The sequence below is a fragment of the Tamandua tetradactyla genome, chromosome 8 (genome assembly GCF_023851605.1).
Source record: "Tamandua tetradactyla isolate mTamTet1 chromosome 8, mTamTet1.pri, whole genome shotgun sequence".
Taxonomy (NCBI): domain Eukaryota; kingdom Metazoa; phylum Chordata; class Mammalia; order Pilosa; family Myrmecophagidae; genus Tamandua; species Tamandua tetradactyla.
In genome coordinates this window covers 33808183-33833281 of record NC_135334.1, presented here as the reverse complement: position 1 = coordinate 33833281, position 25099 = coordinate 33808183, and the positions used below count along the sequence as shown (strand labels likewise).

Genomic DNA, 25099 nt, shown 5'->3' with positions numbered 1-25099 from the left:
TCTGAGCAATTAAATTTTAGGGTTAAGGGTATATGATGTCAGATATGTGTGTATGTGTGACAGTTAGATAAAATCTAACTTTGTGAGTGATTTTAATTGACAATATCTAATTGAGCTTACCTTTTCAGGAAGATTGATACTCTTCCAAAAAAGAAATATGATAAGCAATATGCCATAAAATTTTTTATTATAGCATTATTTAAAGTGACAACAAATGGAAATAAAAATAAGTGGACAGTGTTTGGGAAATTATTAGGAAATTAGATTTTTTTTTTTGTTCTTATTAAATGACTGTTCTGCTTGTTTACAATCCTGTGGCTTAGCAGTTTGGGATAGGTATAGTTGATTTTGCCTAAGCTATTTAGTGCAGCAGCAGCAGTCACCTGGTGGCTCTGTCAGACTAGATGGTCCAAGAGAGGCTCACTCATAAGTTTGGTGGATTGCTGCTTGTTTTCAGGTGGTCCTTTCTCCCCTCACATGGTTTCCTTTACTCAAGGAAATTAGCTTTTTTTTTTCCTCCTTCTTAAACATTTGTGTGTGTATGTGAAATATAATATATATCCAAAAAGCAATATATTTCAAAGTACATTTTGACAAGTAGTTACGGAACAGATTTCACAGTTTGGTATGGATTATAGTTCTACAGTTTCAGGGTTTTCCTTCTGGCTGCTCTAAGACACTGGAGATTAAAAAGAAATATCAGTATAATGATTCAATAGTCATACTCATTTGTTAAATCCTAACTTCTCTAACACCTTCTTCTCCTTTGATCCTTCTCCCAATCTTTAGGAATATTTAGGTTTTGCTCATTCTAACTTTTTTCGTCTTGAAAAGAGGTATCAGCAATATGGAATAGGGCAGTGGAACTGGTTAATGTTCTTGGAGAGACTGGCACTTAAGTTTCAGGACTTACCTAGCCTAGGAACCATCTGAAGGTTTTAGGTTTCTGAAACATAAACTCAGTGTGTGAAACCTTCGTAGGATCTCAAATAGAGCCCTGGGTGTTCTTTAGGTTTAACCCATTGCAGTGGTTCTCTAGGGAAGGGTACTGGGGAACTCAGGTGGTAGGAAGAGTAATCTTGAACTGCTTGGGTTCTCAATAGGTACATGATATTTTTCTTAACCTTTCTGTGTTGAAATGTACATACAAAAAGTACGTGAAAGTCATATGTATAGATAATAGTTAAAAGCAGGTAACGATTTAACTACCACTCAGATTAAAAGACAGTCAGTTGGCCATAAATGTGTGGGTTTATTTCTGAGCTCTCAGTTTTATGAAAATTTTATTTTTAAATGAAAAATACTTAATAATTAATAGTGATAGTCTTAATAAGGAGAATGCTTATGATAATGTAAGAGGAAAAGCAAACCATGAAAATTATACCTAAACCATGTTTACAACTACATACATTCTGTAGGCATGTGCTTAAAACCAGTACAGATGAAAAATGAGACCATTTTATTTATTTAGCGTGATAAGAGTGAAGGTGATTTCATTTCTTTGCCATTTAAAAATTTATATTACTGTAATACGGTTTGTACAATAAAGCATTTTAAAATTATAGTATGAATATGTTTTGTTCTTGTTCTTTAGAGCACCTGCATTTATTTCAAATTGGTGTGATTCTTTTTTTTTCAGCGAGTACTGAGCCATCAAGATGATACAGCTTTGCTAAAAGCATATATTGTTGAGTGGCGAAAATTCTTTACACAATGTGATATTTTACCAAAACCTTTCTGTCAACTAGAGATTACTTTAATGGGTAAACAGGGCAGCAATAAAAAATCAAATGTGGAAGACAGTATTGTTCGAAAGGTAGGCCAAATTTTTTATTATTTCCTTATATTTTTCTAAAAGAGGGTGATTAGAGACTTTTTCTACTTCATATATAAATTCCTTTTCAGGTTTTTCTGGGTTTTATTTAGTGACATTATTTCCCATTCATGTTTAGGTTCAATTCTCTGTCATTTCTCTTCGAGGGCTTAAGCTGTAGATTTGTGTCTTCAAATATTACTTTACTTGCTTTTCTTTTTCACTTTCTCCTATTCCTAGTTTTGCAGTATTTTATTTCCTTATTTATTTGTACTTTTATCTTCCTATAAATTATAATTTTTTTCTCTTTCAAGAATCTCCCCTTTTTTAGTAGGTTGCCTTTTTAATTTTAAAAGTTTTTGTTCGCACATCATAGAATCCGTCCAAAGTGTACAGTCAATGAGTAGACTGCCTTTTGATTATAAAGATAACTACCATCTTTATAGTCTTCCTTTCTCTTGATTTAATTATTAAAGACTCAGTATTTACTGTGTTAATTTTCATGTATTGCATAATTTCTAGTTAAAAGCCCTGTGCTCAATAACAGCTCATGGTTAATAGAAAGAAATCAGCCCTGAAAGTGAAATGGCCCAGATTTCCTTTTTAACTCTGTAATAATGTCTTAACTTCTTTATTTTCTTTATCAGCTATTTCCCAATTTGTGAGACTCAAATGGAACCATTGATTTGAATAGTAAAAAAAAAATATCATTTGAACGTTAAGCAATACATGGCCTCTACTATAGTGGTCATAGTATCACACTTGGGCATTAAAATAGTATGGTCAAAGTATTATTGATCTTTCCCTTAAAGGGAAATTAAAATTTATTCCAATATTGACAATAGTACTCTAAATTTACATGCACAATGGTTCTGCAACAGTAGAAATAATTGCAGTTTGGGAAATTTGTACCCCCAAAATAGTGAAAAACACTCCTAGATGCTGTTTAATTTGCAGTTGCATAATCTTATCCTCCCCAGTTTTTCTGTTATCCCTTTAATTTTTACTATTCCCTGTTGATTATGGGAAGCAAAAGCAATGATTAAGAATATAGTTTCTACACCCACAGTAGTTTCCATTTAAAATTCTTATAAATATGAGAAAGTTACTTTTCTCTCTGTGTTCTAGGTTCCCATTTATAAAAGATGGTTGATAATAGTACTTGATATCAAGGTTGTTGTAAAGATTAATGAATTTTATGTGGAAACTACTTAGAACAGTGCTATGTGCAAAATTAATGTTATGTACCATAACTGTTGTTATTTTTACTGCTGCTTCTGCTGCTTTTAGTAATCTATCTCCTATAGCTGACAAAGTTACTCTGAGTTCTGATATATTTCATGAATAGGTATATACTATTTCCGTCTTTTTTTGATGGAGTACTTATAAAGTAGAAAGTAGGTTCACATATTCTGTTTTTAAGGTCCAATATCCAACAGATTTTCAGTTAATCTGGTTTTTTTTAATGTATCTGAAAAGATACATGCGTTATCAGCATTTCAAATACATACCAGTCTTTTTGGAATTAAACCTTGAACTATAGGAGAAGCAGCATTTTCCATGTATTATATATAATTTTACAGCAGACACTTGAAACTGGCACTGTTGTTTCAGTATTTTACATATGGTAAAACAAGTAAATGAGTAACAGATCTGGGATTCAAACTCAGTTAAATTATATTTGTTTCTGAAATGGATGTTCTTTACCACTATGCTAAATGCACTGCTTCCCTGGAGTAATCAAGTGAATGCAGGCCTAAGAATTTGATTTCTTTTTTTTGGTGTTTATTCTTAAAACATTTGTTTTAATGGTGTGTGTCTGGTACTTAGTATAGTAATAATTTAAAATGTTTAAATACTGTTATTTTTTTCCTAGCTCATGCTTGATACATGGAATGAGTCAATCTTTTCAAATATAAAAAACAGACTCCAAGATAGTGCAATGAAACTGGTACATGCTGAAAGATTAGGAGAAGCTTTTGATTCTCAGCTTGTCATTGGTGTAAGAGAATCCTATGGTATGTGCTGAACTTTTACAATCATAATTTACTTTAATGGAAATTTTGGGACAATTATAGTATAGTACTATCAAAGTTGTATTTATTAGCCTATGAAGTCACGTCTACTTTTTGTGCCAAATGCTTTTAAGAGTACACAAAAGGTATTAATTTTGCTGTAAGTAAACCTACAAATATTCATATTCATTTAATATTTATTTTCTCTATGTCATTCATTTCTTGGCTAGTGAATCATTTTTAGCAACCTAAATTAGAGAAATAGAAATTTGAATTTATAACTCACAAAAGGTAACTGGTTTTGTACTTATGTTTCAAGAGGTAAGTTATTTCCATATGTACATTCATTTTATAAGTTCTCGTTTTCTGACAGTGATATTCTATTTGTTCTTTCAGTCAGATATACTGTTTTTTTCTGACTTGAATACTCTTCCTCCTCTTTCTTCACATGTGCAGTCCTTCTTATCCTTTATTTCCTTATGGAAGCCGTTCTCAATCCTCAGACTAGTTTAGGTCCTTTTACTTAGTGCTTCATAGTATCTGTGCTTCCCTGTCATAATACTTATGTTTAATTATCTGTGTTTTTGACACTGTATCTTTACCTAGCATGGAATGCCTGGCCAAGGTAGTTTTTTAGGTATCAAGTCTTGAGATTTTCATTAGGAGTGTCCCTGACATTTATTCATTTTTATTTCTTCAACTACCACTAGTTTAGACCTTTTAAAACTTTATGTCAGGACTATTGCGACAGCCTTCTAAAAGTGAACTAATTTGTGTACTGTCCATAAGGTTAATTTTGAAGTGCCATTTTATTGCTGTATTTGTTACATATACTTTTAGTGGTACACACATGCTTTTTAATTTAGCTTGAGATTTGGGACTTTCTCCAAAAAGTCTTACCTTTCTACCTTATTTCCTAATAACCTTAACAGTCCACTCAGACCAACCTAGTTGTCATAAGTTTGGCCTTTTGCTTTTCCACTTCTAAATAAATACTTACTTTACTAATTTCTATCTATAAAAATCCTAGTTTATTCCTTAAGACTTAGTTTAAATCACATCTCTCCTTTGATTGGTTTTTGCTCATTCAGTTAGAAGTTAGTCTCTCTCCTGTTCAAATATAAAATAGTCTCTATTATGTGTACTATTTGTCACTTTATTGATTTGGGCTATTATTTTTTGTTTTTATGTTTCTTTTAGAGGAAGACTTTTGTCTTATGTGAATTATGTTTTTGTGAGCACTGACACAGAACCTTGCACAAAATGACTTCTCAATATTTGTTATTTCATTTCTTGTACTCAAAATACTGATTTGAAACATATTAGAGTAACATTTTATTTTCTGTTTTTCAGTAAACCTTTGTTCTAATCTTGAGGATAAGCTTCAGATTTATAGGGATAATTTTGAGAAGGCATACTTGGATTCAACAGAGAGATTTTATAGAACACAGGCACCCTCATATTTGCAACAAAATGGTGTTCAGAATTATATGAAATATGTAAGTTGAAATTTAGAATATGTTATAATTTGGGCTATGCTCTTGATATTCTTAAAATGATTGCAATTTTGCTTCTGGACAGGCAGATGCTAAATTGAAAGAAGAGGAAAAACGAGCAGTACGTTACTTAGAAACACGACGAGAATGTAACTCTGTTGAAGCAGTAAGTGATTTTGTAATTGTACATTTTATGGGATTATGTGAAGTACAGTAACTCAGGGATGGTGCATACATGACACAAATAATAATATTTCTTGTGTCTCTGACATACATTACAAATTGATTATAGTTCTCTTTCCCAGTGAGTAAAGGATAACTTCAGAAGACATCTTATTCAGAATATATTGTTCTTAGAGCTTGTGTACAACATGGCATCTATTCGCCATCCCTGCTGTAGACTTTTTATTATATTTAATGTGCTTAGATTTTAATCAGTCTCCTTATATAATGTTTTATGTATATCTAAAGCTAAGCATTTATAGTGACCTTCATGTTGCAAGTAAGATATACTCCCTAGAGATATTTGCCTTTAAAAATCAAATTTTTGCCTTTACAGAAACACTCTAGTCTTAGTAGAATAGCTGAAGAGCTTATAATAAAAATTATCACAGTATTTAATACAAGGTATGACTGTCTTTGATCATGAAATTAGAAAAAGTTTTGAATTATGTATGGTTTTATTTAATTCCAATAAATGAGTTACTTCTTATTTTGGATTTAGAAACAAAATTCAAGTTAAGTTCTACTTCAGTTTCAACCATTATTGAAACTGATTCAGTATAATTATGATGGAAATGATTATTTTTTTAACTGATATTAAGTGGATGTCTTATTTGAATTAGATTTTGAAATATCTCAAAATCCAAAGGTTAAAGAGAAAGCTATTACATCTATTTTCAGTTTTCTCCTAGGTTGATTGACATTTATGTTTTGAGAAGAATTACCAAGTTAGAATTTGAATGTTAAACTCCATAGCTGAATTTTTTTAAAAAGGATAATGAAAGTGTAAGTCAAGTCATTTATCCCAGATGAAAACTCTACTTAAAGATATGGGTATATGGGCGGGACACGGTGGCTCAGCAAGTAAGAATGCTTGCCTGCCATGCCCGAGGACCCAGGTTCGATTCCCGGTGCCTGGCCATGTTAAAAAAAAAAAAAAGATATGGGTATATTTTTGAACTCTGAATGTTGTCTTTGTTGAGTATCTATCTGTTTCACCAGCTATTCATTTTAGTTTGTTTCATTTGGTAAAATACATGTTTAGAGTTATTAATGTATGCTAATGCGAATAAAAGATATTTCCGCTAGTTGGAGAATGTTTTCAAACTTTATTGTGTCATAGGATAAAATATTATTTGATATGAGAACATAAGCCTTTTATATTGTTGTCTTTTCATTTTATATTATATAAAATAAAATACTGATTCATCAGAGGCAGTAGCCATGCTAAGATACCAGTCCTAGGTATTATCTTTTACAACGAAAATTGACCTTAATGTGTTTTAGTCAGTAAAGTAAGAATAAATTTTGTACAGAATTTTGGAGTCTGTTCAAGTATGTTTTAGTAAGTAAGGTAGGAATCTGTTTTGTACAGAATTTTGGAGTGTGTTCAAATATTTCGATCTTTGGAATCTGGAAACTAGATTTAGATTTAAAGGCGTAACATTACGGTTTCGCTATAACCAAACATTTTTTCAACTATGGATTTGTTTATTTACTTCTGATTTTTCATTGGCTTCTTCCATCTTAGATGATACTCACGTTTATTCTTAGTTCAGAGATCGCACTAAGTTAGATCCTTTTTTCCATTTTTTGTTGTTTGTTTTTGTTTCTTTTGCTTTCCTCCTGATTTGTAGTGGCTCTCCTCTTTCAGTTGTTAAAATACTTCTGGTATTGTTAGGCATTCTTTACAAAAATTCAAAACCAGTTTTGGGATTCATTCAGAAAGTAGGAAAGGTCATTGAATGTTTTTTAAACAGGTGTGCCACAGTAGGAGTTACCCCTCAGGAAGATTAACTAGAAAGAGAATGGAAGATTAATTGGAATGGGGAAGAGCTAGAAATAGGAGGCTTTTGTAATAATTCAAGCAAAGTTTTAGGAGGATTAGATAGGTTTATAGCAGTGGGAATGGAATGGACAAGGGTAGAGATAATGACTTCCCATGGGTGGGACATCGTATCATAGTGGAAGGATTAGATATGGGAGAAAGTTGAGTCAGTAGTGTTTCTGAAGTTTTGTCTTGGGAGAATTGCTTTGCTGCAGAAGGGTCAGGTGTGTGTCTTAGTCATAAAGGAGAAAGATGAGTTCATTTTGTGGGATTTGAATACTTTGACCTGACTGATGTGTACTATCCGCTGTGGGGATGTGCAGTTTTGTAACAAATAATTGTTATTGTGTTTTACTCCAGTTTATAGAATTACCTGCCATATTCACTTTAAATTCATGGAAATTCTATTATAGAGGCCCAGCTAAGAGGGAGGATGAGAACAGGCAAGAGAAAGAGAATAAGTTAGAGAACTTGAAAGATAAAAACACACACAGAAACAGTAATTTGTATAGAACACTTTAGTCTCTCTACTTTAACACACACACACATTTATATACATTTGAAAAAAAAAATAGAAGACATGAACTTGTTCTTTCACAGTTGCCATATCAATGTGAGAGCATCTCCCCAGCCTGAATGCTTCTAGTGTATAAGATAAGTGTGTTCTCTTATAGCGTAGCATCTAAGTTCAATGCAGGTATATATGGTATGCCTCCAAAGAAACCATACTTTGTGGGGGGTGTAAGAGATCTGTTTATGTGATTTGTTTTTATTTTTTGATTAAAGTATAACATACATGCTGAAAAGTGCACAAATCTTAAATATATAATCAGTGAATTATCACAACATGAACAGACCCATGAAACCACCAGAATAAGAATTATTAGCAATTACAAAACCTCCCTCATACCCCTTCTACCTTACTACTCCCATCTTCTTGAAAGGCTATCACTATCCTGGCTTTCAATCACATAGTTTGAATAGCAAAATTTGATACAGAAGAGATACAAGCATCAAAATTATAGGTTTCATTATAACTTTGGGAATTTCAGGCTTAACATATATGCCTTACTAATGTATATTTAACTGAGCTAAGGCCATCAGCCTGTGCATAATATTTATTAATTTACAATTTTTGTTTCCAAAGAGAAATGATGTGTTAAAATGAAATATGGTTTAGAGAAAGGAACACTGGATCAAAATATAATTGAGTCCTAGATTCCAATTTAATATGAACAAATTATGAACAGTAATATTTGAATATTTATGTAAGAAATAGTTGCTTTTCAAACTAAAAACCGAAAAATTACATGCTTTAATCTTAAATTGGGTATTCCAATCATTTGATTATATCATCTAAATGATGGCGTTTGGTTCTTCCTTTCCTATGTTAATATCTCCTCTTCCCTTCAGTGAACTAAATTAATTAGCAGTTAATTTTAGAAAAATGTTAAATAATGTTGAAGACCCTTGTCTTTTCTCTTTCTTTCATGGGAGTGCTTCTAAATTTTCACCATTGAGCATGATGTTGGATTTTGGTGTGATGTGTACATTTTATTAACAATGTATTTACCCATTTCCCCTTTTTAAAGAATATTATTGCAAATGTATATACTTTCATCCTAAAGCCAGTATTTTATCTAATGGAGAAACATTAGAGGGATTTCCACTAATATTAGGGATAAGGCAGGTATGCCTGCTATCTCTACCTCTACCACTATTAACATTGTATTAGAATTATTAGCCAATGTAATTAGAAAAGAGAAATCAGTTACAGGCGTAAGCAGGGGAAAATTGTCTCAGTGTGCAGTTGATGATAGTATAACTGAAAAACCTCAGAGAATCAATGATAACAGTTAACCCAAACAATGAGAATTTACTAAAGCAGCAGGATATAAACTTAACACACAAAAATCAGTAGCCTTCATATACACAAATGATAAACAGAGTATAATGTTATTATAAATGTTGCTCATTTATAATAGCAACCACAAAAATTAAATACTTGGGGGAAAAATTTAACAAGAAATGTGCCATACCTGTAAAAGAAGAAAATTTAAAATCCTGTTTGAAAACATAGAAGTAGACTTGAAAAAAATTGAGAGCCATCCCTTGTATGTAAATAGAGTGACTCAGAATTATAAAGATGGCATTTCCCCCTAAATTGATTTGTAAATTTAAGCAATTCTAATAGAAATAATTTTATGACGTTAGACAAGTTGGTACTTAAGTTCATTTGGAAAAACAAATATGCAGGAATAGCCAGAAAAATATGAGAAAAGAAAAACTGTAAGGCCATGTCCTACTGGACATTTAAATATACTATACAAAGCCTCTTAATTAACAGTATGGTATTGGTACATGAATAGACAAAAGAAACAGTGGAAGGAATAGAAAATCCAAAATTAGACCCCAATGCATATGGAAATTAAATGTTTAACAAAAGTTAGATATCAAATGATTGGGGAATAAAGATTGACTTTTTAATAAATGGTGTTAGGACAATTTGGTGGCCTTTTGTTAAAGATAATTAGATCTGTGTTTCACACCATACAGAAGAACAAACAAAATGGACCAGGGGTTAATGTGTAAAAAATGAAACCATACAAGTACTAGAATGACTTTCTAATATAACTCAAAATTCAAAGGAAATAAAAGAAAAATTTGACTCCATTTTAAAATTGCACAACAAATACATAAAAAGACAAAGTCAAAAGACAACAATCTAGGAAAAAGTATTTGCAATGTCAGACAAATGGCTAATATTAATATCCTTAGTAAATAAAGAACTCCTGTAAATTGAACAAGAAACTCCTATAAAGGAACAAAAACCTAATAGAAAAAAGTGGGGAAAATATATGAATAGAATTCACACAAAAATATACGTAATAATGACCTTCAAACATGAAAAATTGTTTGGATTCCTTCCTACAGAATTCTAACAAATGAAAGAAATAGGGAAATAGACCATCACTATTAGACAATATCATGGTATAATAATTGTTGCAGACAAGCTCCACCAATGGATACTAAAATTAATGGTCAGGTTTGAGTAGAAATAAGTGTCTCCCTCCAAATATTTACTAAGAAAAACTAGTAACTCTACAGTGGAAAAAACCTGAAAGATATCATCTTAATCAAGTGGTCAAGGTTGACATCACCAGTAATAGGAAATATTGAAATGATATAATGTGGTAAGAAGAACACAGTTTCATTTCTGTTGTATTGTCAAAAATGAGTAATCTTATTGTAATCATGAGAAAACGTTAGACAATCCTAAATTTCTACAGTCTACAAATAACTGATCAGTATTCTTTAAAACTGTCAAGGTTAGGGTGGGCCACGGTGGCTCAGCAGGTAGAGTACTCACCTGTCATGCTGGAGACCCGGGTTCAATTCCGGATGCCTGCCCATGGAAAAAAGTTTCAAGGTTATAAAAGATACAAAAGACCACTTAACTGTCATAGACTGGTGGAGTCTAAGGAAATAACTAAATGCAATGTGAGTTTCTGAATAGGATCCTGGAATAGGAAGAGACATTAGTGGAAAAACTGGTGAATTTTGAATAAGGCCTGTTCTAGTGTGCTAGCTGCCAGAATACAATATACCAGAAATAGAATGGCTTTTAAAAAGGGGACTTTAATAAGTTGGAAGTTTACAGTTCTAAGGCTGTGAAAGTGTCCGAAATAAGACTATAGAAATGTCCAATCTGAGGCATCCAGGGAAAGATACCTTGGTTCAAGAAGGCCAATGATGTACAGCGTTGTCTCTCAGCTGGAAAGGCACATGGTGAACATGGCGGCGTCTGCTAGCTTTCTCTCCAGGCCTCTTGCTTCGTGAAGCTCCCTGGGAAGTGTTTTCTTTCTTCATCTCCAAAGGTCACTTGTTGATGGACTCTGTGGTTCTCTCATCATTCTATTGTGGTTCTCTCCTCATTCTCAAAAGGAACTGTCTCCAAACTGTTTCTTCTTCTATAGCACTCTAGTAAACTAATTAAGACCCATGTAGAACGAATGGAGATGCATCTCCATTCAGTCAAATTTAATACCCATGATTGATTGAGTCATACCTCCATGGAGACAACCCAATCAAGCTTCCGACCTATAATACTGAATAGGAAGTAGAAGAAACCTATGTGTTGCTCTCACAAGATTGATTAGAATTAAAACATGGCTATTCTAGGGCACACAAATCCTTTTCAAACCAGTACAAGGCTTATAGTTAAATTATATACTGATACCATTTTTGATAGTTGTACTGTAGTTATATAACATGTTAGCATTAGAGGAAGTGGAGTGAAGGATGTATGGGCACTTTCTGTGGTATTTTTGTAATTTGGAAATCTAAAACAAAAAAGTTAAAAAATGTTTTGAGGAATGCCTTTTTTGGGGGGAGTGGGGTTAAGTGGAATCAATGGAGAAGATCATATGAGGTTTTCATTCTGTGAACTAATTCAGTAAATCACATCAACACAGTTCCTAACATTGAACTATTCTTACACTTCAGGAGTAAACACATGGTTATTTTCAGTGGATAAACATTTATACCTCAAAGGGATTTTGACCTATTTTATATAGCCAATTAAAGTTTTAAGATTTTCCTTTTACATCTTATTTGTAAAATATTTAACTGTTAAATTTATTATAGAATCAGGAAAGCATCTTTCAGATCATTTTATAGCATTATGTAAATTCAACATTTATTCAAATGAGCGTATCTTCAGAACAGTAGTTTCTGACAAGAATCAATGGAAAATTAGTTATGCTGTAAATCGTGGAGCCATTTTTTGTTGTCACAATGTTTGGGTATTTGGTGATTGGGGGTCCAGGAGTGCTAGATGTCTCATAGTACTCAGGACTGTCCTACATAAACAAAAATTACTTAAACCCTAAATGACTTTAGACTGTCACTGGCCAAATGTTAAGTGAAAAACTTATTTATACTTATCTGAGTCTAGAACTTAATATTGTTTTATTTATACACCAAAATATTTTTTCATGAAATATGCACTGCATTTTTAGAAGTGGAATTACTGGGTAAACTGAAGAAGGGTGGTATTTTTAAAAAAGACATTTTATCTTTAAATACTTTCAAATTTACAAAACAGTTACAAAAATAATACGAACTCCATACAGAGAATTCCAAATACCACTGTCTTCCTCAGATACCATATCCACCAATTTTAACATTTTGCCACATTTTCCATATCATTCTGTCTATCCATTTATCAATCAGTACATCTCTCTGTATCTTTGTCTATTTGTATATCTATTTTCCGAACATTTTTGGGTAAGTTGTATATATCATGCTCCTTGCACATGTAATACTTGAGGTACATTTCCTAAGAACAGGGATATTCACTTATCTTTATGAAACAACCTTACCAAGTTATCAGGATAAGAAATTTAACATGGCTATAAACTTTACAGTCTGTATCCCAATTTTTACACATGTTCCAATAGTGTCCTTTTTAAAAAAATTATTGATATATCATATATTCACATACCATGTAATCATCCGAAGTGTACACTTAGTGGTTCACAATATCATCTTATAGCTGTATATTTTACATCACAATCAACTTTTTTTTTGGTAAAAAATAATATATGTACCAAAAAGCAATAATTTTCAAAGCACATTGCAACAGTTAGTTGTAGAGCGGATTTCAGAGTTTAATGGATTACAGTTCTACACGTTTAGGTTTTACTTCTAGCTGCTGTAAGATACTGGAGACTAAAAGATCAATATAATGATTCAGCAATCATACTCATTTGTTAAACTCTACCTTCCCTGTATAACTCCATCATCACCTTCGAGCATTCTCATTCTCCACTCTTAAAGGGTATTTGGGCTATGCCCATTCTAACTTTTTCATATTGGGAGGGACTGTTGATAATATGGTATAGGGGGATGGAACTAGTTGCTGTTCTGGAGATGATGGCTTCTCTGCATTTCAGAACCTGTGTGGTATGGGGACCCATCTGGAGGTTGTAGGTTTCCGGAAGGTTACCCTAGTGCATGGATCCTTTGTAGAATCTTTTTTTTTCCCCACAACTAATGACTGTAAATTTTTATAATGAAAACAATGTGCTATTCCAGAAACAAACAAAAAAATCTTCCCTATAAAAAAACTAACATTAAACTCATTAAAATTATAAATATTTTAACTTTTTACTTTTGCAATTTAAAATGCTCTCCTGCAATACTAACCCTTCAATTAATATCTTTCCTTACTATCATATATTGAAGAGAAAACAGTATTCCAGCAAAGCTTCGATAGTTTAACATCAGAACTTGTAAAATTAGTTTTAAAAGATCTTTCTTAAACCCTAGAATGAGCTGAGACTCAGCATCAAGGGATTGAGAAAACCTTCTCGACCAAAAGGGGGAAGAGTGAAATGAGACAAAGTGTCAGTGGCTCAGAGATTCCAAACAGAGTCGAGAGGTTATCCTGGAGATTATTCTTATGCATTAAGTAGATATCACCTTATTATTCAAGATGTAATGGAGAGGCTGGAGGGAACCGCCTGAAAATGTAGAGCTGTGTTCCAGTAGTCATGTTTCTTACAGATGATTGTATAATGATACAGCATTCACAGTGTGACTGTGTGATTGTGAAAACCTTGTGTCTAATGCTCCTTTTATCTATCTTGTCAACAGATGAGTAGAACATATGGAATAAAAAATAAATAATAAGGGGAACAAATGTTAAAATAAATTTAGTTTGAAATGCTAGTGTTCACTGAAAGGGAGGGGTAAGGGGTATGGTATCTATAATTTTTTTTTCTGTTTTCATTTTATTTCTTTTTCTGAATAGATACAAATGTCCCAAGAAATGATCATGATGATGAATATGCAACTATGTGATGATATTGTGAATTACTGATTATATATGTAGAATGGAATGAACAAAATAGGAATGTTTGCATTTATTTGGTGTTTGTTTTGTATTTAAAAAAAAAAATCTTTCTTTGGCCTTCATGGCTTTTTTCTTCATTAAAACTGCTGCTGCAGTACCAGAACATCAGTCTTCCAAGAACCATGAAATGACAGAATTTCAATACTGTAAGTATGCTGGTTTGAAAGGATATATGTCCCCTAGAAAAGCCATGTTTTAATCTAAGTCCCATTTCATAAAGGCAGAATAATCCCTATTCAATACTGTATGCTTGAAACTGTAATCAGATCATCTCCCTGGAGAGGTGTTTTAATCAAGAATGGTTGTTAAGCTGGATTAGGTGACATGTCTCCACCCGTTTGGATGGGTCTTGATAAGTTTCTGGAGTCCTATAAAAGAGGAAACATTTGGAGAATGAAAGATATTCAGTGAGAGCAGAGCAACTAGCCACGTGAAGCAGAGATCACCAGCCAGCGACCTTTGGAGATGAAGAAGGAAAATACCTCCTGGGGAATTTCATGAAACAGGAAGCCAGGAGAAGAAGCTAGCAGATGACACAGTGTTCACCATGTACCCTTCCAGATGAGAGAGGAACCCTGACCATGTTCACCATGTGCCTTTCCAGATGAGAGAGAAACTCTGAACTTCACTGGCCCTCTTGAATCAAGGTATCTTTCCGTGGATGCCTTAGATTGGACATTTCTATAGACTTGTTTTAGTTGGGACATCTTCTTGGCCTTAGAACTGTAAACTAGCAACTTATTAAATTCCCCTTTTAAAAGCCATTACATTTCTGGTATATTGCATTCCGGCAGCTAGCAAACTAGAACAGTAAGTTTTCCAAATTACATCCTGTAGTGCACATGACAGTGTTTTGGATAATATAGATGAGGATGCCTATTTTAGATTGCTTCTTCACATTAAAAAAAAAAATCACAGATATCCATCAGCTCCCATTTTAGGTTCAAAAAGTGTCTTAGTCTGAGAAACAAATGCTTCAAAAAATATAAACTTACAGGTGAACTGGGGTGGGTAATTAAAAAACCGGATGGTTGATAACAGGATACTCACACACAGGCCATTGTCTGAATAGTAAAATCAGTGTGAAAATCATGAAAGCATGCCCTGAGTGATAAAGTGTTTTGTGACATCACTAAAACCTCATCAATACACTAAAAAGAAATTACATGCAAAATTAAACAAGATGTGCGATACATATTTTATAGCTAATTCTACATTTTTTTAAAACTTTCCTTAAAAACTTAGGAAAATATGATTTGTCTCAGTAGCTTGTATGACAGAGCATAAGCAATACTTAAATCTGCCTCCTTCAAGATGGGTTTTCTTTGAAAAGTCAGAAGAGAGGTGCAGTAAAAAACCAGTTCACATAAGAGGCAAAGAATTGAAGCACCTTGGGAGTTTAAAAAAGAATCCATTAGGTGTCACCAACGTATTAAGAATTCCTTGGGAATTCATAAATTAAAAATATCTTCACTAACAATAGGCTTGTCTGGAACCACAGCATTACTTTCTCATTGTTTTCAGTTAAGTGGCTGCATTAATTATTTAACCTGATTTAAGGATGGCTTCTATTGCACATGCATTTCTTTGGTTGGCAGAAGAAATATTCACTTTTGTTGAAATAAGTATTTCCATACATACCCCCTGTGGTGTGGTCAGCTGGATATGTCCTTCCCTACCCTTCTTGATAGATTCCTACCTGGAGTCAAGGTAGTCCTTCAGAACTGAAGATCTGGTAGTAGTTATTTAATCAATATACCTATTCTACATTATATAAGAACCAACTTCAATTTCTAAAAGGGTGAAGGAAAGAGAGAGGGGAAAGGAAAGAAAAAAGAATAGAGGAATAAAAATGATGTCACAAACATTTTCTCAGTCCTTAACCTGATAAATCTCCTAGCTAACAATCAAGGGCAGAACAGCTGTTCCCAACCCTTCACCCTCACCCAAACTCCTTTTGTTTTTTAACCTTGGAAACCACCTTGGGAAGAACTACAACTTAATAGGAGTTAGATGATGGTCCTAAGTCCTTGGGAACTGCTCCATCGACCCAGAGTAGCTTCAACAATAAGGCCTTCCACACCGCAAGGGGAAATTCAGAGAGCAAGTAGTTCAACCCAAGAAGTTAGACCTAGCTGCCTGGAAGGCTCAACTCTAGCCACATCTGTAATATCCACCTGCCTGATGTCGGATTCTCCTTCTCAACTTCAGAGTTGATGAGCAACTCCTGTAGGCTTAGCTCCTACCTACCTTCCTTGGCAGTTTCCACATTTTACCCATTAGGAAATTAAGCAATCCTAAAATGGATTCAACAGCTCAAAATGGAATGTTTTTACTTTTTTACAAGCAAATCCACTACTCTCCATTACCATAAACTTATTATAGAAACCATGCTCTCCCATCCTCAGAGCCCTACTCAGACCTTCTTTCAAACAGACAGACTCCTACAAAATCCTTTACAGAGTCCTCAGAGATCCCAGCTTCCTGTGCCTTCCAATTCACATGGATGATTTCCTTTGACATTAAAAACAGAACAAAAACAGGTAGTTTCAACATAGAGCAAGTACTCAAATAGATTCTGTTATGCTTTTAAAAAATCATTTGCACATCCTAAGTATATCATCATCACATAATTAAAATAATGAAAAAAAAAAGAGGGGATTGCAAAGGGAGACAGGATTGATGCTTCGAAGCGCTCTAGAATGCTGCCTATGATGGCCACAGATTCATAGCTTGCTGAGAGGTAGCACGATGGGGCTATAACGTCACTGGAGGTTTCAGAGGCCCTTACACAGGGCATTTAAGGTGCAGCATACTGTGGGACCTAGGATTTGGGTAACTAAATCCAGAGATATAGAGAACACCCTTGCATCACAGGGCAAGAAAACAGCCTCTGACAAGAGAGAGAGATTCTTGCTGTTGCTGTGTACATAGTCTGTGCACATTTCACACCCTCTGAAAAGCTGGCACAGCCCCGCGTGACAGGAAGCCCCATGCTTTAATTGGGTTTCCACACCTCACAGAGGGCTTCTTCAAACTTGTGTCTGTGAGCCATATAACACTTCTTCAGGTTCTGTGGTTGCTCATCTTCTTCCTTGTCCAAGATGCGCAAAAAATTCTCTAGTTCCAGAAGGTTGAAGGCTTCCCACTCTCCAATGTCATGTTCACGAAGAACAAAACTAAGTGTATCTGTCCTGGGTCCTACTACCATTGCAGATGGAGTGTATGTTCCCGGTCTGAGAGCTTGCAGGTGTAGACATGATCTTCCCTGTAGCAACACTTAGAAAGTGCAAACTTGGCAGGGCTATCGGTCAGGAGAAACTTTTTCCTTGATCACTTCCCCAGCGCTGTTTGTGCTGCTGATATGAAGTGTGTTCATATAGCCATTGATACTGGGAGTGGGTTTTCCAGGGATCTGAGAAGTCTGTGGATATTTGCAAAGTTCCATCTGTACTTTAATGAAGCCAGTATAAATCGCATTTGAATTCAAGGTCATCTGTAGTTTGTCTATAACTGCTAAAGTTGTATTGATGAATTTTCTCTTGATTTCTTCTTTGGTGAGGTAATTTTGGGTTTCCTTCTCTTTTGTCCACATCTTGCTGGCCTGCATGGAGCTTGCCCTGGGGCAGTCTCCTGAAAAAATAGGTTCTGGTAGTGAAGAAGTCCTCGCAGCCCTCCTCTAGGCTGCTGGTCTTGTCACATGGAGGTGGCATTCCCAATGCACAGGCGGCCAAGCAGGGGGCGCCGTGTGTTCTTACCCTGCAAGGTTCCTGGTGGTCAGCTGGGAGGCACCAGCAGGCTGTCCTGCTGTGGTTGCTCCTATCTGGCTGTCCCAGCCCTCCTACTACCTAGCTGCTGGGTTCCAGGTGTGGCCTGGGCCAGGTTGCACCCACAGCCCCTTTGAAGAATCTTATGTAATGCCCTAGGTGTTCTTTAGGATTGGCAGGAATGGTTTTGTTTGGGGTTTGACCAGCTATGGTAGATAGCAGTGTCTAACTGAAGCTTGCATAAGATTGACCTCCTGAGTAGCCTCTCCACTCTATTTTGAACTCTCTCAGCCACTGATACCTTATTTGTTACACTTTTTCCCCCTTTTGGTCAGAATAGCATTGTTGAGAACTTTTGAGACTTTTCTCCTCCCTTGCTAGATTCCATCCAGGATAATCTTTTGCATTATTGCATATAATTGTCATTGTTGCTTTAGTTGCTCTTTCTTTTTTTTTAATTGTGGAAATATATATGCAACATAAACTTTCCCTTCTCAACCATTCCCACGCAGTACTATTCAATGGGATTAATCACATTCACAATATTGTTGATACCCTTACCACCTTCCATTACTAAAACTTTCCTATCTCCCCAAACAGAAACTCTATACCCATTATGCATTAACTCCTTATTCTCCCTGGTCTCCACTCCTGGCAACCTATACTCTAATTTCTGTCTCTATGAGCTTGCATATTTTCCGGTATTTTCTTTGTGATTTCTGTGGGGTTAAATTTAGCATCCTAAAACTATAACAGTCTCATTTATTTTGACTTCAATAGTTTTTCAGACCATGTTCTCCATCCTCCAATCTTTATGTAGTTCTTGTCACAAATTGCATGTTTATACAATATTTACCCAAAACTTACTGAATTATCATTATATTTTATGTATCTGTCTTTTAAATCCTGTAGGAAGTAAAAAGTAGAGTTGAAGCCAGAAATGCATTTTAAATTAGTCCATGTTGTCACACTTACTAGGTAACAGTAAATAAGAAAGAGAGACAGAAAGAGAAAAAGAAAATAAATTTCTTTATACAATTTTTATTTTTTAGTGTCCTTTCCTTTCAGATTACAGAACTTTCTTTAATATCCCATGTAGGGCTGATCTAGTGCTGACCGACTCCCTTAGCTTTTATTTATTTGGGAATATTTTGAGCTCTCCCTCATTTTTGAAGGACAGTTTTTTTTTTTTTTTAAGGTTTTGGTTCCTGGTACTTGCCCATGTTAAAAAAAATGTTTTGGCTATCTATATTAAATTGCACATTATAAAACAATCAATTACAAAATACATTCTTTAAAAGTAAAATGAATATGTAAAAAAAAGTAAAGCAAATATGAAATACCATATGTGGATCAAATCCAGCATAGTCATTTAGCACCATGATCTGTATTTAAGCAACTATTTTTTTTAAAAATATTTTTACTGTAAACAGCAAGCACACATACAAATATTCTTGACATGGTTACAATCAGTGGCTCACAATATCATCACATAGTTGTGGTGATAATTTCTTTGAACATTTGCATCTCTCCAGCCAAAGAAATAAAAACAAACAAACAAACCTTGTACATGATATATCCCTTACCCCGCCATTGACCACTAGTATTTCAGTCTATTCAATTTATTTTAACCTTTGTTCCCCCATTATTTGTATATTTCTTTTTTTTTTGACTTGTTTGCTTTTTTATTAATTAACGGAAAAAAAGAAATTAACCCAACATTTAGAAATCATTCCATTCTACATATGCAATCAGTAATTCTTAACATCATCACATAGATGCATGATCATCGTTTCTTAGTACATTTGCATCGGTTTGGAAGAACTAGCAACACAACAGAAAAAGATACAGAATGTTAATATACAAAAAAAAACATAAAAGCAATAATAATAGTAAAAAAAAAAGACAAACAACCAGACAGACAAAAACAAACAAACAAACAAACAAACAAAAAAAAACCTATAGCTCAGATGCAGCTTCATTCAGTGTTTTAACATGATTACTTTACAATTAGGTATTATTGTGCTGTCCATTTTTGAGTTTTTGTATCTAGTCCTGTTGCACAGTCTGTATCCCTTCAGCTCCAATTACCCCATTATCTTACCCTGTTTCTAACTCCTGCTGGACTCTGTTACCAGTGACATATTCCAAGTTTATTCTCGAATGTCGGTTCACATCAGTGGGACCATACAGTATTTGTCCTTTAGTTTTTGGCTAGACTCACTCAGCATAATGTTCTCTAGGTCCATCCATGTTATTACATGCTTCATAAGTTTATTCTGTCTTAAAGCTGCATAATATTCCATCGTATGTATATACCACAGTTTGTTTAGCCACTCGTCTGTTGATGGACGTTTTGGCTGTTTCCATCTCTTTGCAATTGTAAATAACGCTGCTATAAACATTGGTGTGCAAATGTCCGTTTGAGTTTTTGCCCTTAATTCCTTTGAGTAGATTGCAGCAATGGTATTGCTGGGTCGTATGGCAATTCTATATTCAGCTTTTTGAGGAACCGCCAAACTGCCTTCCACAGTGGTTGCACCATCTGACATTCCCACCAACAGTGGATAAGTGTGCCTCTTTCTCCGCATCCTCTCCAGCACTTGTCATTTTCTGTTTTGTTGATAATGGCCATTCTGGTGGGTGTGAGATGATATCTCATTGTGGTTTTGATTTGCATTTCTTTAATCGCCAGGGACATTGAGCATCTCTTCATGTGCCTTTTGGCCATTTGTATTTCCTCTTCTGAGAGGTGTTTGTTCAAGTCTTTTTCCCATTTTGTAATTGGGTTGGCTGTCTTTTTGTTGTTGAGTTGAACAATCTCTTTATAAATTCTGGATACTAGACCTTTATCTGATATGTCATTTCCAAATATTGTCTCCCATTGTGTAGGCTGTCTTTCTACTTTCTTGATGAAGTTCTTTGATGCACAAAAGTGTTTAATTTTGAGGAGCTCCCATTTATTTATTTCCTTCTTCAGTGCTCTTGCTTTAGATTTAAGGTCCATAAAACCGCCTCCAATTGTAAGTTTCATAAGATATCTCCCAACATTTTCCTCTAACTGTTTTATGGTCTTAGACCTAATGTTTAGATCTTTGATCCATTTTGAGTTAACTTTTGTATACGGTGTGAGAGATGGGTCTTCTTTCATTCTTGTGCATATGGATATCCGGTTCTCTAGGCACCATTTATTGAAGAGACTGTTCTGTCCCAGGTGAGTTGGCTTGACTGCCTTATCAAAGATCAAATGTCCATAGATGAGAGGGTCTATATCTGAGCACTCTATTCGATTCCATTGGTCGATATATCTATCTTTATGCCAATACCATGCTGTTTTGACCACTGTGGCTTCATAATATGCCTTAAAGTCAGGCAGCGCGAGACCTCCAGCTTCGTTTTTTTTCCTCAAGATGTTTTTAGCAATTCGGGGCACCCTGCCCTTCCAGATAAATTTGCTTATTGGTTTTTCTATTTCTGAAAAATAAGTTGTTGGGATTTTGATTGGTATTGCATTGAATCTGTAAATCAATTTAGGTAGGATTGACATCTTAACTATATTTAGTCTTCCAATCCATGAACACGGTATGCCCTTCCATCTATTTAGGTCTTCTGTGATTTCTTTTAACAGTTTTTTGTAGTTTTCTTTATATAGGTTTTTTGTCTCTTTGGTTAAATTTATTCCTAGGTATTTTATTCTTTTAGTTGCGATTGTAAATGGGATTCATTTCTTGATTTCCGCCTCAGCTTGTTCATTACTAGTGTATAGAAAAGCTACAGATTTTTGAATGTTGATCTTATAGCCTGCTACTTTGCTGTACTCATTTATTAGCTCTAGTAATTTTGTTGTGGATTTTTCTAGGTTTTCTACATATAGTATCATATCGTCTGCAAACAGTGATAGTTTTACTTCTTCCTTTCCAATTTTGATGCCTTGTATTTCTTTTTCTTGCCTAATTGCTCTGGCTAGAACTTCCAACACAATGTTGAATAATAGTGGTGATAGTGGACATCCTTGTCTTGTTCCTGATCTTAGGGGGAAAGTTTTCAATTTTTCCCCATTGAGGATGATATTAGCTGTGGGTTTTTCATATATTCCCTCTATCATTTTAAGGAAGTTCCCTTGTATTCCTATCTTTTGAAGTGTTTTCAGCAGGAAAGGATGTTGAATCTTGTCAAATGCCTTCTCTGCATCAATTGAGATGATCATGTGATTTTTCTGCTTTGATTTGTTGATATGGTGTATTACATTAATTGATTTTCTTATGTTGAACCATCCTTGCATACCTGGGATGAATCCTACTTGGTCATGATGTATAATTCTTTTAATGTGTTGTTGTATACGATTTGCTAGAATTTTATTGAGAATTTTTGCATCTGTATTCATTAGAGAGATTGGTCTGTAGTTTTCTTTTTTTGTAATATCTTTGCCTGGTTTTGGTATGAGGGTGATGTTGGCTTCATAGAATGAATTAGGTAGTTTTCCCTCCACTTCGATTATGTTGAACAGTTTGAGGAGAGTTGGTACTAATTCTTTCTGGAATGTTTGATAGAATTCACATGTGAAGCCGTCTGATCCTGGACTTTTCTTTTTAGGGAGCTTTTGAATAACTAATTCAATCTCTTTACTTGTGATTGGTTTGTTGAGGTCGTCTATTTCTTCTTGAGTGAAAGTTGGTTGTTCATGTCTTTCCAGGAACCTGTGCATTTCTTCTAAATTCTTGTATTTATTAGCGTAAAGTTGTTCATAGTATCCTGTTATTACCTCCTTTATTTCTGTGAGGTCGGTAGTTATGTCTCCTCTTCCATTTCTGATCTTATTTATTTGCATCCTCTCTCTTCTTCTTTTTGTCAATCTTGCTAAGGGCCCATCAATCTTATTGATTTTCTCATAGAACCAACTTCTGGTCTTATTGATTTTCTCTATTGTTTTCATGTTTTAAATTTCATTTATTTCTGCTCTAATCTTTGTTATTTCTTTCCTTTTACTTGCTTTGGGATTAGTTTGCTGTTCTTTCTCCAGTTCTTCCAAATGGACAGTTAATTCTTGCATTTTTGCCTTTTCTTCTTTTCTGATATAGGCATTTAGGGCAATAAATTTCCTTCTTAGCACTGCCTTTGCTGCGTCCCATAGGTTTTGATATGTTGTGTTTTCGTTTTCATTCGCCTCGAGGTATTTACTAATTTCTCTTGCAATTTCTTCTTTGATCCACTCGTTGTTTAAGAGTGTGTTGTTGAGCCTCCACGTATTTGTGAATTTTCTGGCACTCCGCCTATTATTGATTTCCAACTTCATTCCTTTATGATCCGAGAAAGTGTTGTGTATGATTTCAATCTTTTTAAATTTGTTAAGACTTGCTTTGTGACCCAGCATATGGTCTATCTTTGAGAATGATCCATGAGCACTTGAGAAAAAGGTGTATCCTGCTGTTGTGGGATGTAATGTCCTATAAATGTCTGTTAAGTCTAGCTCATTTATAGTAATATTCAGATTCTCTATTTTTTTATTGATCCTCTGCCTAGATGTTCTGTCCATTGATGAGAGTGGTGAATTGAAATCTCCAGCTATTATGGTATATGTGTCTATTTCCCTTTTCAGTGTTTGCAGTGTATTCCTCACGTATTTTGGGGCATTCTGGTTCGGTGCATAAATATTTATGATTGTTATGTCTTCTTGTTTAATTGTTCCTTTTATTAGTAGATTGTGTCCTTCTTTGTCTGTTTTAACTGTTTTACATTTGAAGTCTAATTTGTTGGATATTAGTATAGCTTCTCCTGCTCTTTTCTGGTTGTTATTTGCATGAAATATCTTTTCCCAGCCTTTCACTTTCAACCTATGTTTATCTTTGGGTCTAAGATGTGTTTCCTATAGACAGCATATAGAAGGATCCTGTTTTTTAATCCATTATCCCAGTCTATGTCTTTTGATTGGGGAATTCAGTCCATTAATATTTAGTGTTATTACTGTTTGGATAATATTTTCCTCTACCATTTTGCCTTTTGTATTATATATATCATATCTGACTTTCCTTCTTTCTACACTCTTCTCCATACCTCTCTCTTCTGTCTTTTTGTATCTGACTCTAGTGCACCCTTTAGTATTTCTTCCAGAGCTGGTCTCTTGGTCACAAATTCTCTCAGTGACTTTTTGTCTGAGAATGTTTTAATTTCTCCCTCATTTTTGAAGGACAGTTTTGCTGGATATAGGAGTCCTGGTTGGCAGTTTTTCTCTTTTAGTAATTTAAATATGTCATCCCACTGTCTTCTAGCTTCCATGGTTTCTGCTGAGAAATCTACACATAGTCTTATTGGGTTTCCCTTGTATGTGATGGATTGTTTTTCTCTTGCTGCTTTCAAGATCCTCTCTTTCTCTTTGACCTCTGACATTCTAACTAGTAAGTGTCTTGGAGAACACCTATTTGGGTCTATTCTCTTTGGGGTGCGCTGCACTTCTTGGATCTGTAATTTTAGGTCTTTCATAAGAGTTGGGAAATTTTCAGTGATAATTTCTTCCATTAGTTTTTCTCCTCCTTTTCCCTTCTCTTCTCCTTCTGGGACACCCACAACACGTATATTTGTGCGGTTCATATTGTCCTTGAGTTCCCTGATACCCTGTTCAAATTTTTCCAGTCTTTTCCTGATAGTTTCTGTTTCTTTTTGGAATTCAGATGTTCCATCCTCCAAATCACTAATTCTATCTTCTGTCTCTTTAAATCTATCATTGTAGGTATCCATTGTTTTTTCCATCTTTTCTACTTCATCCTTCACTTCCATAAGTTCTGTGATTTGTTTTTTCAGTTTTTCTATTTCTTCTTTTTGTTCAGCCCATGTCTTCTTCATGTCCTCCCTCAATTTGTCGATTTTGTTTTTGAAAAGGTTTTCCATTTCTGTTCGTATATTCAGCATTAGTTGTCTCAGCTCCTGTATCTCATTTGAACTATTGGTTTGTTCCTTTGACTGGGCCATATTTTCAATTTTCTGAGCGTGATCCGTTATCTTCTGCTGGCGTCTGGGCATTTAGTCAGATTTCCCTGGGTGTTGG

At 34.5% G+C, this 25099-nt stretch overlaps 1 protein-coding gene and 1 pseudogene across 3 annotated transcripts in view; one reads left to right on the top strand and one right to left on the bottom strand.

The window, feature by feature from the left end:
- The window catches only part of CUL5 (cullin 5), a 166569-nt gene that overhangs the window by 89017 nt on the left and 52453 nt on the right, over positions 1–25099 (top strand). For all 3 annotated transcript variants that reach the window (XM_077113070.1, XM_077113069.1, XM_077113068.1), the window contains 4 exons: positions 1640–1816; positions 3690–3831; positions 5182–5327; positions 5410–5490. In XM_077113070.1, coding sequence (XP_076969185.1) covers positions 1760–1816; positions 3690–3831; positions 5182–5327; positions 5410–5490 — 426 coding nt within the window. In that variant the 5' untranslated portion in view covers positions 1640–1759. The remainder of the gene's footprint in view (positions 1–1639; positions 1817–3689; positions 3832–5181; positions 5328–5409; positions 5491–25099) is intronic.
- On the bottom strand, positions 17292–18006 carry LOC143643847 (ras association domain-containing protein 3 pseudogene; annotated as a pseudogene).